This window comes from Microtus oregoni, unplaced genomic scaffold, assembly GCF_018167655.1.
Source record: "Microtus oregoni isolate MIOR12 unplaced genomic scaffold, Mior012 000067F_ref0000223, whole genome shotgun sequence".
Classification (NCBI taxonomy): Eukaryota; Metazoa; Chordata; class Mammalia; order Rodentia; family Cricetidae; genus Microtus; species Microtus oregoni.
The window spans coordinates 1,714,219-1,730,355 of NW_024543974.1; the positions used below are offsets into that span (position 1 = coordinate 1,714,219).

A 16,137-nucleotide genomic window follows, 5' to 3' on the forward strand; every position below is an offset into this window, starting at 1 on the left:
TGATGGACCAAGACTCCTTGAAAGGTTGCTGTGAACACCCCAAAAATACTTTGACCAACAAAAAGCAGGAAACAGTTTGGAGAGAACTATGCCCATATTCCCAAATATTGTTTATAAATGTCTGTTTACATTTAAAGGAGGATATGCTATAGAAATTTACATTGGTATGGATCTTGTTTTATTGATACAAATTTAAGATCAATTTTTTATATGTTTATTTTTGCTCTTGATTAAGGTATTGTGTTTGTCCAGCTTATTTAAAAATGTAATATATAATTAAGATATATAGGTTAATAAATAATCATCTATAATATTCAATCTTGTAATCATGTTAGTTAGGTTTCTAGATATATAGAGATATATTTCAGTTAGATAGGTATTCTTCAAATCTTTCAGAGACCTTCAGAATATGGCATTTAAATGTTTTAAGAACTTAGGACTTTTCATGACAGTGAGATACATCTGCTCCTGGCAGCAGCAATTACTTCAAGAGGAAGATAGGCACTGAAGCAGCTCCTTATGCATTGGTTAACTATTTGGGCAAGAAACTGCTCTTGCCTGGACTGCTTGCTGTATGAGCTGGACATGCAGACCCATAGAGAGATGTCTGCTGAACTTACCTAAAGGTGAGAGTGTCCTTCAAGGTTCCTGCTTCAAGAAAGAGTCTGCCTGCCAGACATTCTGCAGGATACAGAAGAAAGTTACTGACAAACTGACAATAGGGGTGAAATTGTGTTGAAATAGGAGCGGCGGGGTGTAGTAATAGGAGCGGCAGGGCTGCGTTCCCAGCACCCCGGCTGCTTGGCTAGCTTATGCCTGAAATAACAACACACAAACTGTATTCATTTAATCACTGCTTGGCCCATTTCTATCTAGCCTCTTCTAGGCTAATTCTCACATATTAATTTAGTCCATTTCTAATCATCTGTGTAGCACCCCTAGGTGCGCTTACCGGGAAGATTCTAGCCTATGTCCATCCTGAGTCGGAGCTTCATGGCATGCGTCTGCCTGGGAGCTGGTGGCGTCTCTCTGAGGCATCTGTTCCCGAGAGGAGAGCTGTTGAGTCTGAGCTCACTTCCTCTTCCTCCCAGCGTTCTGTTCTGTTTACTCCTCCCACCTATCTTCTAACCAATAAAATGGGCCAAGGCAGTTCCTTTATTAGCCAACGACCTGCCTCCATCATTTCCCCTTTTTCTGTTTAAACAAAAAAAAAGGCTTTAACTTTAACATAGCAAAATTACATATAACAAAACAGTTATCAAGTAAAAGTTACAATAATCTTTATCATAACTAAGGAAAACTATAACTATAACTAACTATTCTTAACTCCATCAAAGACTCCAGAAAGATACAATATTACCTAAGCAAACAAGAAAAAAGCAACTTTCAAACTCTAGAAATGACGGAGACATCTCCCTGCCTCGACAGTCATCCAAAGTTTCTCTGTACCTTTGGGGCATCCATCTTCGGCCTACAGGCCCATAGTATCCAGAGACATTTCCATGAAGCAGGAAATTTCAAAGTCAGTTCAGTCACTATCTGCTGTGTCCTGCAGAATGTCTCACAGACTCCTTCATGAATCAGGAACCTGAAAGATCATCTCACCTTTAGGCAAGTTCAGTAGTCCTCTCTCTGCGGGTTCTCTGTGTCCAGTTTATGCAACAGTCCAGGCAAGAACAGTTTCTTGCCCAAATGGCTATCAAATTCCATAAGGATCCTCTTTGATGCCCATCTTCTTCTTGAAGTAGATTGGTGCTGCCAGGAGCAGAGTGTCTCATTGTCATGAAAAGTCCTAAGTTATTAAAACATTAAATGCCATATTCTACAGTCTTTGAAAGATATGAAGAATGTCTATCTAACTGAAATGTATCTCTATATATCTAGAAAATCTAACTAACATGACTACAAGCTTGACCATTACTGATGATTTTCCATTAACCTATTTCTTAATTATACATTACATTTTTTAATGAACTACACAATCACAATATCTTAATAGCAGAAATATGCATATACATATAACAAAATTGACCTTAAATCTCTATCAATAAAGCAAAATCTATACTAATACAAATTATTCATATCTATATCATATCCCCCTTTAAATGTAAAAGAACATTTATAAACAATTTTTGGGAACATGGGCACAGTTTTTTCTTTCCAAACTGCTTCCTGCTGAATGGGGGCATCGTTAATTAGGTCTTTCATGGTATAACCTGTGTGCCAGGGTCATCTCAGTTGGCAGTTGATTGAAGTAATTTTTTGAGGGTGTTCACATCAACCTTTCAGGAGGGCGTGGTCTATCATACCAAACTGGGATAGAAGAAATCCACAGGGTCTGGTCCTCTGTAAAAACAAAAGAAGACCTGCTCCAAAGCATCATATCCTTAGACCCAAATTTTGAAATCGTAATACCCTTATATCCATTCTGGTTTAGCTTGTCAGATCATGTAATGAAATGTCTCTCTGTACTTAGCTCCTTCACAGTCAAAAATTTTAAAGAAAACACAATGTACATAATCCAGACTCTCTGTGAATTTTCCATTTTTACGTGGCTTATTTTTACTTTATTTCTCTTAATCTCTTAACTATCTGTACTCTGTCTCTTTAAAGACTTTAGCTTTTTTTTTAAACCATTAACTTTATTCTCTATATTCTTTTTCTTCTCTCTCCCAAGCCTACGTACATTCATCCAACAGTGTGACTCATTTAGTGGTCTGAATCTGTCCTATTGTGAATCTGCAATTTTTTACTATCCAGGAGCACTTTTGATTTGCACCTTTAAATCACTAGGCGCTTAAGAATCTAAGCTGTGACATTCCTAGGTCAAAAACAGGTACTGCCTGCTGGCCCCACCCAGTCCAACATGGCGGAGCTGCTAATGCCTCTGATCCTTGCACATTGCACCACTAGCATGGCGGAGCTGCTTGTGCCTCTGAGCTGTGGCTGAGCCATTGGCATGGTCTCAGAGCACTCTCCTTTCGATCCCAAGTGGGAACACAAACATCAAGTCCCATAAAAGCAGTTGAAATGCTTTAAAGCCAGAGTTTGCACTGGCGGTACAGTCCCAAGAAACCGCACTTTAAAATGACAAAGCTTTTTTTCTGCTGCTGTTGCCGAATCAGGAAATCTCTCTACAGCACGCCACCAACAAACAGCAAAAATCTGTGTTAAACTCTCTCTCCCTTATTTTTAAGCCTTCTCAGGTTTTTAAGTGGATTTAGTCCATCACGTCTGGGCGCCACTCTGTTGAAATTAGAGTGACGGGGCTGCATCCCCAGCACCCGGCCGCCCTCGCGGCTAGCTTTAGCTTATGGTATCTCAGCGGCTATAGGCTGGAGGATTGGGAGGACCTCCCGCAACAAAATTGTCTTTAAAATTTCCTGCTCCATGGAAAAGTCTGTGAAATACCATGGGCCTGTAGGCTGAAGATGGATGCCCCAATGGTACAGAAGAACTTTGGGTGACTGTCCAGGTAGCAAGATGTCCCTATCAATTCTAGAGTTTTTCAAGTTGCTTACAATGCACTTCCTGTTTACTTAGGTAATATTATATACTTCTTGGGTCTTTGATGGTGTTGAAGAATAGATAGCTATAGTTTTTCTTAGTTATGATAAAAGATAAAATAGATGTAAATATTATAAAACTGTAATTCTTGCCTGATGCCTGTTTTGTATTTGTAATTATAGTATGTTAAAATTAAAACCTTCCTTTTCATTTAGACAGAAAAGAAGAAATGGTGTGGGAGGTCCTTCTGTCTATGTGTTGCTTTTCTTGGTTAATGATTAAAGAAAGTTCGCTAGGCAGAGAAAACTAAACTGAATGCTGAGAGAAAGAAGGTGGAGTCAGTGAGAAGCCATGTAGCCCTGCCAGAGACAGATGCTAGAACTTTACTCAATAAGCCACAGCCTCGTGGCAATACACAGATTAATGTAGATGGGCTAATTTAAGATATGAGTTAGCCAGAAATATGCTTAAGCTATTGGCCAAACAGTATTGCAAATAGTATGGTTTCTGTGTGATTATTTCAGGGCTGAGCAGCCAGGAACAAACAAGCAGCCTTTCTCTACAACAGGATGTGAGTAAAAGGAACACTCCTTTATTGCTGGTGGAACTGAAAACTTGTATGCTATGGAAATGAGTGTAGTGGTTCCTCAGGAAGATGGGAATCAATCTACCTTAAAATTAAGCAATACCACTCTTGGGGGCACATACCCAAAAGCTGCTTCATTTTCTAACTGAGATACTTGCTCAACTATGTTCATTGCTGCTCTAGTCACAATAGTCAAAAATTTGAACCAACCTAGATGTCCATCAACGCCTGAATGGATAATGAAAAATTGGCACATTTATACAATGGAGTATACCCCATTAAAATGAATGACATTCACAGGAGAAAATATCCTGAGTGAGGTAACCTAGACCCCAAAAGACAAGTATGATATGTATTCACTTATAGCTGGATATTAGCTTTTAAGTCAATGAAAAGCAAGCTGCCGTCCATAGAACCATAGAGGTTAGGCATAGAATTAGCAATGGGGGTTACAGATAGATCTCCCTAGGAAAGAGGTGGGGGTCTTTGAATGGGAGGATCAAGTGGGAAGGGGGAGAGGAGAGAGGGATGAGAGAAGGAATATAGGGAGAGACAGCTAAACTTAAGGGCCATTTGAGGGGTAGTTTTGAAACCTAATACAGTCAAAACTTTCTAAAATACATACATATATATATATATATATATATATATATATATATGAAGGCAATCTAAATGAAATTGACAAATAATGGAGGAGTCAGAACCCCAGTTGGACATCTCTTGTCTCCAAATGAAGCTTCTAGTACTGGGGTTGAATTGCATCTGATTGAGATGTTGGCAAGAGGGGTCCCATGGGATACCCTAAAAAAAAACCGGGCTGTTCCCCCAAAACTTACAGCAATGTCCTTTGATTAAGACAATACATACAGGACTGATTGAACTTGGAGAAGTCCAGCTGGTGCCTACACAGAGCCTTCATCTCTGTGTATTAGCATCTTTGGTACAGGAAGTTATCTTCACATTACCAAAAGAAAACACATGAACACCAATAAAGCCACCAGCATTTTTATTGACAGTGATGTCCTGTCTGCAAGGTATGCTAGTGTAATGGTAACACAAAGCTTATAAGAGTAACCAACTAATATCTGGTTTAAGCTTGTACTAATATCTGGTTTAAGGTCCACTCTATAAGATTGAACCCACAACCCACCACTTACGTGAAGAAGAACTTGAGACTAAATCATCCAAGGATCTAGAGTGTAACCAAATACTGCTGTTCTAAATAGATATAATTTCTACTTTGATAAAATGAAAAATATAAAAGGAGAAAAAAAACCGCTCCTAACGACATTCTGCTATACTCATAGACACGTGCCTTATTCAGCAATCATCAAAGAAGCTTCCTCTTGAAGCAGATAGGAACAAATACAGAGACCCACAGCCAGATATTATGCAGAGAATGAGAGACTTTGGCACACTCATCCCTAAATGGAATGTTTTCATCAAATCCCTCCTTTCACGGCTCTGGGAGCTCTGCAGATTTAGGCAGAAAGAGTGAAAGTTTAGTGGGTTTTGTTTGGTTGGTTTTTTGTTGTTTTGGGACAGGGTTTCTGTTGGTTTCTTTTTTAATTGTTGCTGCCTGTTGAGTAGTGACTATCCTAGTCAGCAACTGCAACTCTGCTGCTACCAGTAACAGTTAGGCCTCATGAGCCTGCAGAAAATCTGTTCCCTCAGTCACTGACTCTTTTAAAGCTATCGAAAAAACTTATCTAAATCTGTCTCTCTAAAGAACTCAAGATTCAAAGGTTGAGGTAGAATTCTGCTCCCCAGAGAGGCTGGATAGCAAGGAGCTCACCTAGCTCACATACTCCTGTCTCCTGAGAAGTTCTTGTGCTTCTCTTCAACCCTCCTCAAAAGCCCTTCTCCACCTGTCTCCTCCCTACAATGTTCCAGTCAGCTAGTTGCTGACTCAGCCTCAGGCGAATTTTATTTAATCAAACACTTCTTTTCATCCATTAAGCAAATGTTCCAGAGCATAAAATAAAGTAACCTACCTCAGAAAAATATTTTACAACAGGTTCTTTGTGTAATAGCCTTGGCTGTCCTGGAACTCACTGTATAGATAAGGCTGGCCTCAAACTCAGAGATCTACCTGCTTCTGCCTCCCAAGTGCTAGGATTAAAGGCAAGCATCACCATCACCTAACTCAGTTTAGTGTTTTTATGGGATTTATGAATATGTAAACATGTGGGTTTCCATTTCTTGCACCTTCTTTTGTGCTCTTTTTCTTCTATTTGTTTTTTTTGTCCAATTCTGATGTGTTGTTTTCTCATATTTTATTATTATATTTTGTGTTAGGGTTTCTACTGCTGTAAAGAGACACCATGGCAACTCATAAAAGAAAACATTTAATTGAGGATAGCTTACAGTTTCCTAGGTTTAGTCCACTATCATGGTGGGGCATGGTGGTGTGCAAGCAGACATGGTGCTGGAGAAAGAGGTTAGGGTTTTACATCTTGATCCACAGGCAATAGGAAGTGAACTGTATTTTACACTGGATGTAGCTTGAGCATAGGAGATCTCAAATCCTACCTCCACAGTGACATACTTCCTCCAACAAGGCCACATTTATTCCAGCAAAGCCACGCCTTCTAATAGTGCCACTCTTTATGGGAGCCGTTTTCTTTCAAACTACCACAATTATATTTTATTATTATTCAATGGAAACCTGTTTATTTTCTAATGAGAGACAGAAAGGGTATAGATTCAAATGGAAGGGAATCTGGGGAGGAAGTGGGATGAGTAGAGGGCACGGAAACTGTAATCAGGATATATTATGTATAGAAAGAAGAAAGTAAAAATAAAAATTTTGGGGAGAAAAATTATTATGCCACAAATAAATCACAGTTTTCTAGAATGTCAGAAATATTTAAGCTCTGTATTATCTAATCCATAATCCTCAAGTCCAAGTATTCAATAGAAATATATACCTTAATAAATGAAAAAGTCTAGTAATTCAGAGAACTGGGCTCTTGGCATTCATAAAAAGGATAAGAATTCCTAACCTTTAGTAAAAAAATAAATAGAAAATATATAGAAAAATAGCATCAATGGTATAGTGTATCTTAGGTGATAAGAGAAAAGAAAGTATAGTAAAGTTCATTGTCTATGGGGTGAAGAATAGGAAACTGAGCAGAGTTCATTTAGTGCAGGCCTTCTTTAGAAACTAGTAATCAGCCTAGGTTAAAGGAAATTCAAAGGAAGATTTCTGAGTACTGACAAACAAACTCTATATCAGGTTGGTTTTAACAGGAAACAGTTGGACTGTTTTCTTAGTTGAATGGCTAAAATCTAGGTTAAAATGTAGCCTATACCAAATAAAGTCAAGATGGCAAAAGAAAAAAATAAAATCTGTCATCTAGATATTGGAAAGAGGAACACTCTGGTTAGACAGCACACAGATTCAACTTCCCAGGTATCAGAGAGTCTAGAAAGAGCCAGAGCCCAGTGACCCAAGAAAATAAGCAAGAGGGTTTTGTCATATGATAGGGCATTTCTTGGGTATATTCCCAAGAGTGGTATTGCTGGGTCCAGGGGTAGGTTGATCCCGAATTTCCTAAGAAACCGAAACACTGACTTCCATAGTGGTTGCACAAGATTGCATTCCCACCAGCAATGGATGAGGGTACCCCTTCCTCCACAACCACTCCAGCAAAGGTTATCGTTGGTGTTTTTGACTGGTCTACAAGAGCTAGTTTCAGGACAGGCTCCAAAACCACAGAGAAACCCTGTCTCGAAAAACCAAAAAAAAAAAAAAAAAAGAATTATGAGGACTCTATTGAGAGAGAATTAACAAAGTAAGTGTGCATATGTAAAATATGTAGTTGGATACATTTTAACAAGTATTTATATCTTTATGCAACCACCATCACACTCAGTGTTTCATCATGCCCTTTGCAGATGGTCTCTGTCAGTTGCCCACGAATTGATGTGTTGATTACTGGCATCTAGGTATAATTCTGATTTTCTAGAACTTTGCATCAGTGATCACATAGTTTTCCCTCTTGTGACTCTGAGATTGTTGTATCTGTTCTGTGCATCAGTCAGCCAGTCATGTTTGTTATTAGTGCTTTGTTGTATGTGTGTATCACAGCTTAACCAGTCACTTATTGCTTAATCATTTCGACTAAATGCATTTGGTTATTATGAATAAAAATGCTATGGGCATTCTTAAAAAAAAAGAAAAGAAGCAAGAGGGGAACATAAGCTAGGATCATGATAGACTCTGAGTGGACATAGACTTTGATTCTGCTTAAAGCAAAGGATTGGGTAACAAAGAAATCAGACTGCCACGATGCAAGTAAAATGAAGGCATTTTAATAATGGAGGGACTTGACCTTAAAACGCTTTGGATTTTTATCTGTATCTGCCTCTAGTAAAGGAAAGGCTCTTCTGGGTTAGCTCTTCTTTACTACTGGTATTTACATAGAAATCAAAGCAGCCAAAATCCTACATTGTGACTGAAATTCTATGATATTGGTATTGTACTTTGAAGAGTTTCTGATCTTTCTTTTTGAAGATTACATTAAAATCTGTAGATGATATAACCTGCTGCAATTCAGTGTTGCTTATTTGTATATGTGTTTAGGGCTGACCTCTTAGGACTAGACAATCTATTAGGGGACTCATCCCTAGAGAAGACCATGCTTATATGTATGTGTGTATAATAATAATAATAATAACTAAAGTAAAATGTGTGTATAATAAAAAGTAAAGAAGAGATCATGAATTTTAGAGGGAGTTGGAGAGACACAGGAGGGATTAGAGGGGCTAGAAGTAGGGGTAGAAATTAGGTAAATACAGTACTCATGTATGAAATTCTTTTCAAAAACATAAAATATTTAAGGAAGAAATTTACATGAAAACTGAAAAATATGCAGCAAAAATACCATAATGTTTAACAGAGATCCAAGAGTAGTGGTTTGTGTCTTAGCATTGGTATTATTCCTCGGAATGTCATCCTTTACTTCATCTTACTTACCATTTCAGCTTCATCCTGATTGATCCTGTTCTCATAAGGTCTTCTATGATGACCTTGAAAAAATAATTCTTTCATTTTCTCTGCTCCTTTCAGAGAACTTTATGGATTGTTCTGAGACTGGATGTATACATTTTAAAAAAATTCCTCCTAGACAGTAAGAACATCTAGGTGTGTGCCCTTTAGCAAATACCTACATGACTGTTATTTTCAATGTGCCATGTAAGCAAAAAAAAAAAAAAAAAGGTTGGAGGCTGATGATGACAAGGATCCTTGCAGTTCTAATTGATCCCTTGAATGTTGTGTAATAGGCTATTTGTTTGACTACGTAAAATGTGTTACATTTGTTTGTGTTGCCGAATAATTATTTAATTATGTAAAGATGTATTACATTTGTTTATGATGCATTTGTTTAATTATGTAAAGATGTGTTGCTGTTTTACCTTTCCTGCCTAAGACACTCAATTGGTCTAATTAAAGCTGAATGGGCAATAGCTAGGCAGAGGAGGGATAGGCAGGCTGGTGGGCAGAGAGAAAAGGGGAGCCAGCTAGCTAGTCAGGAGCCAGGCAGCAAGATCATAGAGGGAGCAGGAAGGCAGGACGGACAATACGCAGAGGAGGTAAACAAGCCTTAGGACAGCACATAGATTAATAGAAATGGGTTAATTTAAGTTAAAGAAAAGTTAGGTAGAAATAAGCCTAAGCTAAGGCTGATCATCCATAATTAATAATAAGTCTCCATGTCATAATTTGGGGGATGGCAGTCCAAGAAAGCCTGCTACACTTAGATAATTAAAAAATTTTTCATGTGTCTTGAAAGTAAACCTCAATTTTTAAGCCAGCCTGTAATATCCCACCAATCTGACTTTTTAAAGGCATGAATGGGGACTTCACAATTCATAGAAGTCACAAGAGAAATATATTTCTCAGAGCAATCTCCTCCTCATGTTGTATACTGAAAAGTTTCCATAAGGATTTAATAAAGAAGATTGTGTTCCTTCTTTCCACTTACATTATTATTTTCAAGATACGCCTCTTATGAGAAATGTCAAGCGGAAATTATTTTATGTCTACCCAGCAGCCTTTGGGATGTAGAGAATAAGACCAAAACAAATAGATTACAAAGGCAAGATGCAAAGGTAGTGATTTCTGATTAGGACAGAACTGATCTATAATAACTTTCTTATCTTTCTTTCTATTCATTACTTGCTCATCCCACCTAACCAAAGAAGAAAATGTTCACAACTACTGCTCTGTATTAATGGGTTGGTCAAATAGGTATTATTTTTCTGCTCATATGCTGTTAATCCCTGTGAGGGCAATAATAATGTCCTATGCTTGTCTTATTCTTTCATATTTTCTTCATGTTTTCCTGCAACCGCTTTATACGTAGAAAATGTTTATTGAAAAGTAACCACGAGTAATTAAAGCCTCTTTCACTTGACTAATACATTCCCCAGGAGCTGAGGAGCCATTTACCCTCTAATAGACAGAAGGTAGCTAATGTAGCAAGACCTTTAGACTTGCTCCAGTCTTCTGTGTTGTGTTTCTGATCAAATCACACAAAATCTTTCTATTTGTCTCTCCAAAACAGAGACGATAATGATGTTCCCAGCGTATTTCTTACAGGGCTGCCACAGGGGTCAAATAGAGTGAACATGCTCTTTTGTTCCAAACAACCAGGATCCCTATTACAAAAGTGTTAGGAACAGACTTGAATGCAATTCCTCACTATGAATGTGTTTTAGAAATTGTAAAATGCTGTGAATATCTCAAGTTATTAGCAATGATCCATTTAATGATAATAATTACACATTGAACTTCACATGCCTTCCTAGATGTATGGATATCTATAATTTGATTGTAAATACGAATGCGTCCTGGTACCTCACTCATTACAACCAAACTGGAGCAGTATTGGGCAACAGTGTCCTGTCAATTAGCACCTGCTGAGATTTTGCTGACTGACACTGTTACAGTAGCACTGTGGTTACAAATAGTAATGAAGACTATATATTGGATTTCTTACATGCCTCTCTCTATTGCCTTGACAAGAAACAAGACAAGTTCCTCCATGTGACATGTTGATAGTCTATTAAACAGGAATTACTGTCCCAAGGAAAATCTGGATGCTATAAAACCATGATCAAAAATGCCTCTGTGAAGAAGGAAGGTATTGGGAGAATGAACAAAATTCTAGTTGATGAGCAGCTTCTCCACTTATTAAAATATCCTGAGCATGACAGAAACTGTCTCCCATATACACAGGAGGTATAAAGACTAGATAAAAATAATCTATTGATGCAAGGTGCCAAGCAACTCTAAATGTTTACTGTGTGGGCATTATTTCCATATATGTATATATAACGAGAATACTGCTGGGGCCAATGGCAGCTCAGCCTTAAAAGATTGACAAGAATTCATAAGGAAACCTTGAAATGAGTTGTTTTAACAGACTAATGGAAATATATATATATGAGACAAATCATACCCAATCAGTACTTCCACTGAGGAATTTAAGCATGATCCTTCCCATTTATGTTTCTGTTGAAATTTCTCCAGATTTGACCTTTGAGTTTTCTGATTCCTTTCTTTATCTTTGTTTGTTTTGGAGTGGCGCACATGTGTGTGCATGTGTGTATGTGTGTGTGTACATGTGTGTTCTACAGCAAAGGGTTATTTTTTTTCTTTGTCTGTTAGCTTTAACAAATATACTCTTTCTACATCTCTCTACCCTATGATGTAGTCTTTAAATTGGTTAGCTCATATACAAGCCTGCTGGGAAGAATTCTTTCAGAAATAATGAGGCCGTGATTAGGAGTAAATGAGTCAGGACCTGCTGTTTCTATGCCTATTAAAGGATAGCTAAGGAAGTACCATTAGGCCACACACACACACACACACACACACACACACACACACATAATTTTTCTAAAGTTGGTAAGGTGGGATTCACATCAGCTGTAACTAAAAACAAGCAATATTGACCGCTGCTTTGAGAAACTCCCCATATCACTTAATCCACTGTTAGCATACTGATTTCACTCTCAGTGAAAATAAGCAAACAAAACCCCATGGGTTTCTTAGGAGTACTCTACTGCTGTTCAGGGGAACTAAAGTTTATGTTTAATAACATTTATCTTTGCTGTATTTCATGTTATGTTCTCTCTTCTTTTAGGTTAACAATACATGCTGAATGTCCTATGCATTTGGAAGATTTCCCCATGGATGTGCATGCCTGCCCACTGAAGTTTGGAAGCTGTATGTATTTTCTGGTTTTGTTTATCTAATCTGCTTCCAGATGAAATGTAATATATTCTACTTTTCCCTGGGAAGTTCCTAATACTGAGTTTACAGCAGACTTTAATCCTTGCTGATGTGGACTGAGTGAGTGAGGAGAGTGGGGTCAAGTAGTACTAACTGATCAAGAATAGTAGACTCGACTTTTAGCAAATTTTTCTTTAAAAAACAAAACTTTATTCCATTATTTCAGAATAATTTCTGTCATTAGGTGGAAGCATCAACATTTGTCCTTTTTTAGAAGACAGAGATGATAAAGAATATGAGCTTCTTAAGGACAAAAGAATACATAATTTTTAATATCTATTCTCCCTGCACCTCCATTTATTACTATCCAGTCCCTAACAATAGGTGGTAAATAGTAGGGGCAGCTGTAGAAATTTGCTCATGTTTTAGAGCACTGCCTTTCCCATTTGCTGTAACTCTTACAAAGAAAGCATTAGAGTGCATTTTGAAATGAATTGCAGATGTCAAAAGTGAATATACTTGAGAGCAGTTTTGAACATAAGGTTATCTAAATAAGTTAGAGTAATATATCAATATCTGTGTTGATCACATTTGAATGATACTGAAATAGAAATTGCATTTGAAAAGTCTCAAGTAATTATATGTGACATATTTTATCAATTATTAGTTTGTCAAATATTTACAGACCATCCCTTGTGTAACAGCCTCTATTCTATGAGCTTGGAATGCATTCATTAATAAAACAAAATCCTTAAACGTATGGAGCTCATATTATTGAGAATAATATGATAGTGAAATATAAAATAAACATTGAATAAAAGTGAAAGTAGGTATAAAGTAAGGAGAACTATGGAAAAAGCTTTGAACACTTGGTAATTATACACATGTGTAGGATGTAGAATGACACTTCAAACACATATATAATATAATGTAATATGATGATTAACTTAAAGTAACTAACATTTCCATCATTTCCAGTATTTTTCATTTCTTAATGCCAAGAGCAGTCAACATCTTTCATTAGGTACTTTGAAATGTACAGGTGGAATGCTCACAAACTATAGTCTCTCTGCTGTGCTATAGAACAGTATAATATTTTGTTGTTAGGAGGCTGCTAGTTAGTTCCCAGCTGCTTAGCCCTGAAATAACCACACAGAAACTGTATTAATTAAATCGCTGTTTGGCCCATTAGCTCTAGCTTCTTATTGACTAACTCTTACATATTAATTTAACCCATTTCTATTCATCTGTGTATCTCCACGTGGCTGTGACTTACCAGGTAAAGTTCTGGCATCTGTCTCCAGTGGAGCTACATGGCTTCTCCTTGACTCTGCCCTTCTTTCTTCCAGAATTCAGCTTAGTTTTCCTCACCTACCTAAGTTCTGCCCTATCAAGAGGCCAAGACAGTTTCTTTATTAATCAGTGGTATTCACAGCATACAGAGGGGAATCCCACATCAGTATTCCTCCTGCCCAACTGCATTGTGATAGCTGTTAGGTACCTATCTCCTTACCTGTACATTTTGTTAAATAAGGCAATCCTGACCAGTCTGTTTTCAGTTTAATTGACAATCAAATATATCATCCAGGCAGGAACAACTCATTATCCTTATTCATATTATGTATAAATTAAAATATTCTAAAAGTCTTGTAAGATCAGACATTTTTATGATGAAATGGGGCAGATGATGCAGAGATCTGAGGAAATATTGTTCTAGGTAATATAGATGCATCTCAGGAAAAATATTTGAAGGAAGAAAAGTATTTGGCTTTTCCAATAAATATCAGAGCAGCCATGTGGCTTCCCAGTGGGCATAAGAATGAAAATAGTAGGTATAGATGAGACTGTAAATTAATGTAGAGCCTCCAGAACTTTCTAGAACATTGAAGACCCTTAGATTATATTCTGTGGGTAAACAGAATGAGTGGAATATTTTGAATTAAAGATTGGTATTGTTTGACTTAGTTTGAAAGAAGAATGTATTAGGTATTTTAAAACTTGTTAATACAGAAAATATAATTAGGTAATCCATTGAAGTTTATATTTCAGTATTTAAGGTGAGATATGGTGATGAAGGTTATTAAAGTAAAGATACTTCAGCTTCCCTGTGATAGTAAAAGGTGATGAGGAGTTGCTATGCTATGAAAATACCTACAGCAAGATCCCCTGATGAATTAGTTATGGAGCAGAGGGAAAACTCAAGAGTAACTAAGAGACAGTCATATTAATGAACTTGCTGTCAAATGAGACAAGTAGTGTTAGGAATCAGAGCAGCAGGTTTGAGAAAGGAGCTGACTTGAAATTACCCTTCAGAAATGCTCTTTATTAAGAGAGAGCAACTCACTAGTGAGAGAGACATGATCAAGATTTGAGATAGAGAGCAATTAGAATGAAAAGAGTATACAGCATAGGCAACACGACAGGGCCCCGAAAGGAAAGAGAAACCCCTTGAAAACTTGGAAAGGAACTCCATTATGCTTAAAATAAAAAGCAAATAAGAGATAGCTTAAAGTTGATAGAGTAAGAGAGAAAGACACCATGGACAGAATGGCAGGCGTGTGAAGGGCCTACAGGCAGAAGAGGCAGAGAAAAATAAAACAGTCAGGAAGTAATTAGGTAGCCCCGCCATAAATCAAAGACAGCTTTGGGAAAGTGTCAAAGTTGTTTCCTGAGACAAGAGCAGCAGAGATAAGAAAGAACATTGTTTGTCTGTTACTTCTGTAGTACTGGAAACTAGAGCAGGATGTGAATGGCTAGATTGCTCTAGGTTGAGCATCTAATCTCTTAAGGTCCCAAGCATCTTAAAGTGACAAGCCATGATCTAATGGAGAGATACAGTGTCAGCTTCTGAACTCCATATCACTCATATGCACATCCACATAAACACACATACAGAACTGAAAGAAAAAATACAGAAAAAAGTAAGAAACATGTTAAGCATGGTGAAAAAATCATTATGTGCAACTAAAAATGTCCTATAAGAATTTCATACACGTGTATTTTGCAGAAGGAAAAGAAACTTTTAAAACTGATAAAAATTATTAATCCAAAATCTCAAGATGCACACAGATAAATATGAAGAAAACAATGCTGATTTTAAAGTTTGCATGGAAACATTAAGATGCTAAGAATTCTTAAGAAAATCTTAAGATTGTGAATAAGAATAAATCCACAGAACTCACAATGAAATCAAATCTACTTGAAGCTACAGTAATTTAGACGAGATATTACTCTTTCAAAAATAGACTAATAGCATAGAATTAACAAGAAATTGAGAGAAGTCTTGGATATAATTTTATATCAAATATATGTAAAAGTAAATTCCAGATGGATTGGAAGTCTAAGTAAAGAAAAAGAGGCTATCAACTTGAGGAGGGCCATACAAGGAGTTTGAAAGGGGGTATTTGAGTGTTTGAGAGGGCCTCAAGAAAGAGTATATGGACGGGGCTGGAGGAGGAAAGTAATGTAATTCTATTTCAACTAAAAACACGTTTTAAAACCAGAACTTTTAGATGAAAATGTAAGAGAATATCTTCATAAATTGAAGAATGTAGAGGTCAATTGAACAAAGGCATAGACTGAAACTGAGAAGATACCTGATATATCTTAAACAGTAAGAATTTCTATTTATCAAAATATCATTAAGAGAACAATAAGACAGGGTGGGAATGGCAGAGTGTGGTTGTACAGCTTATAAGTGTAGCACTTAGAAATCCGAGGCAGAAGGTCTAATGTGAGTTTGAGGCCAGTCTGTGATACATAGTGAGTTCCAGGATGCCTGGGTTATAAACTAAGATTC

General features: G+C 37.1%; 1 protein-coding gene across 1 annotated transcript in view; it reads left to right on the plus strand.

Annotated features, from left to right (window-relative positions):
- The window catches only part of LOC121440443 (gamma-aminobutyric acid receptor subunit alpha-3-like), a 160,482-nt gene that overhangs the window by 95,171 nt on the left and 49,174 nt on the right, over nucleotides 1-16,137 (plus strand). Inside the window, exon 6 of the mRNA XM_041641194.1 lies at nucleotides 12,250-12,332. Coding sequence (XP_041497128.1) covers nucleotides 12,250-12,332 — 83 coding nt within the window. The remainder of the gene's footprint in view (nucleotides 1-12,249; nucleotides 12,333-16,137) is intronic.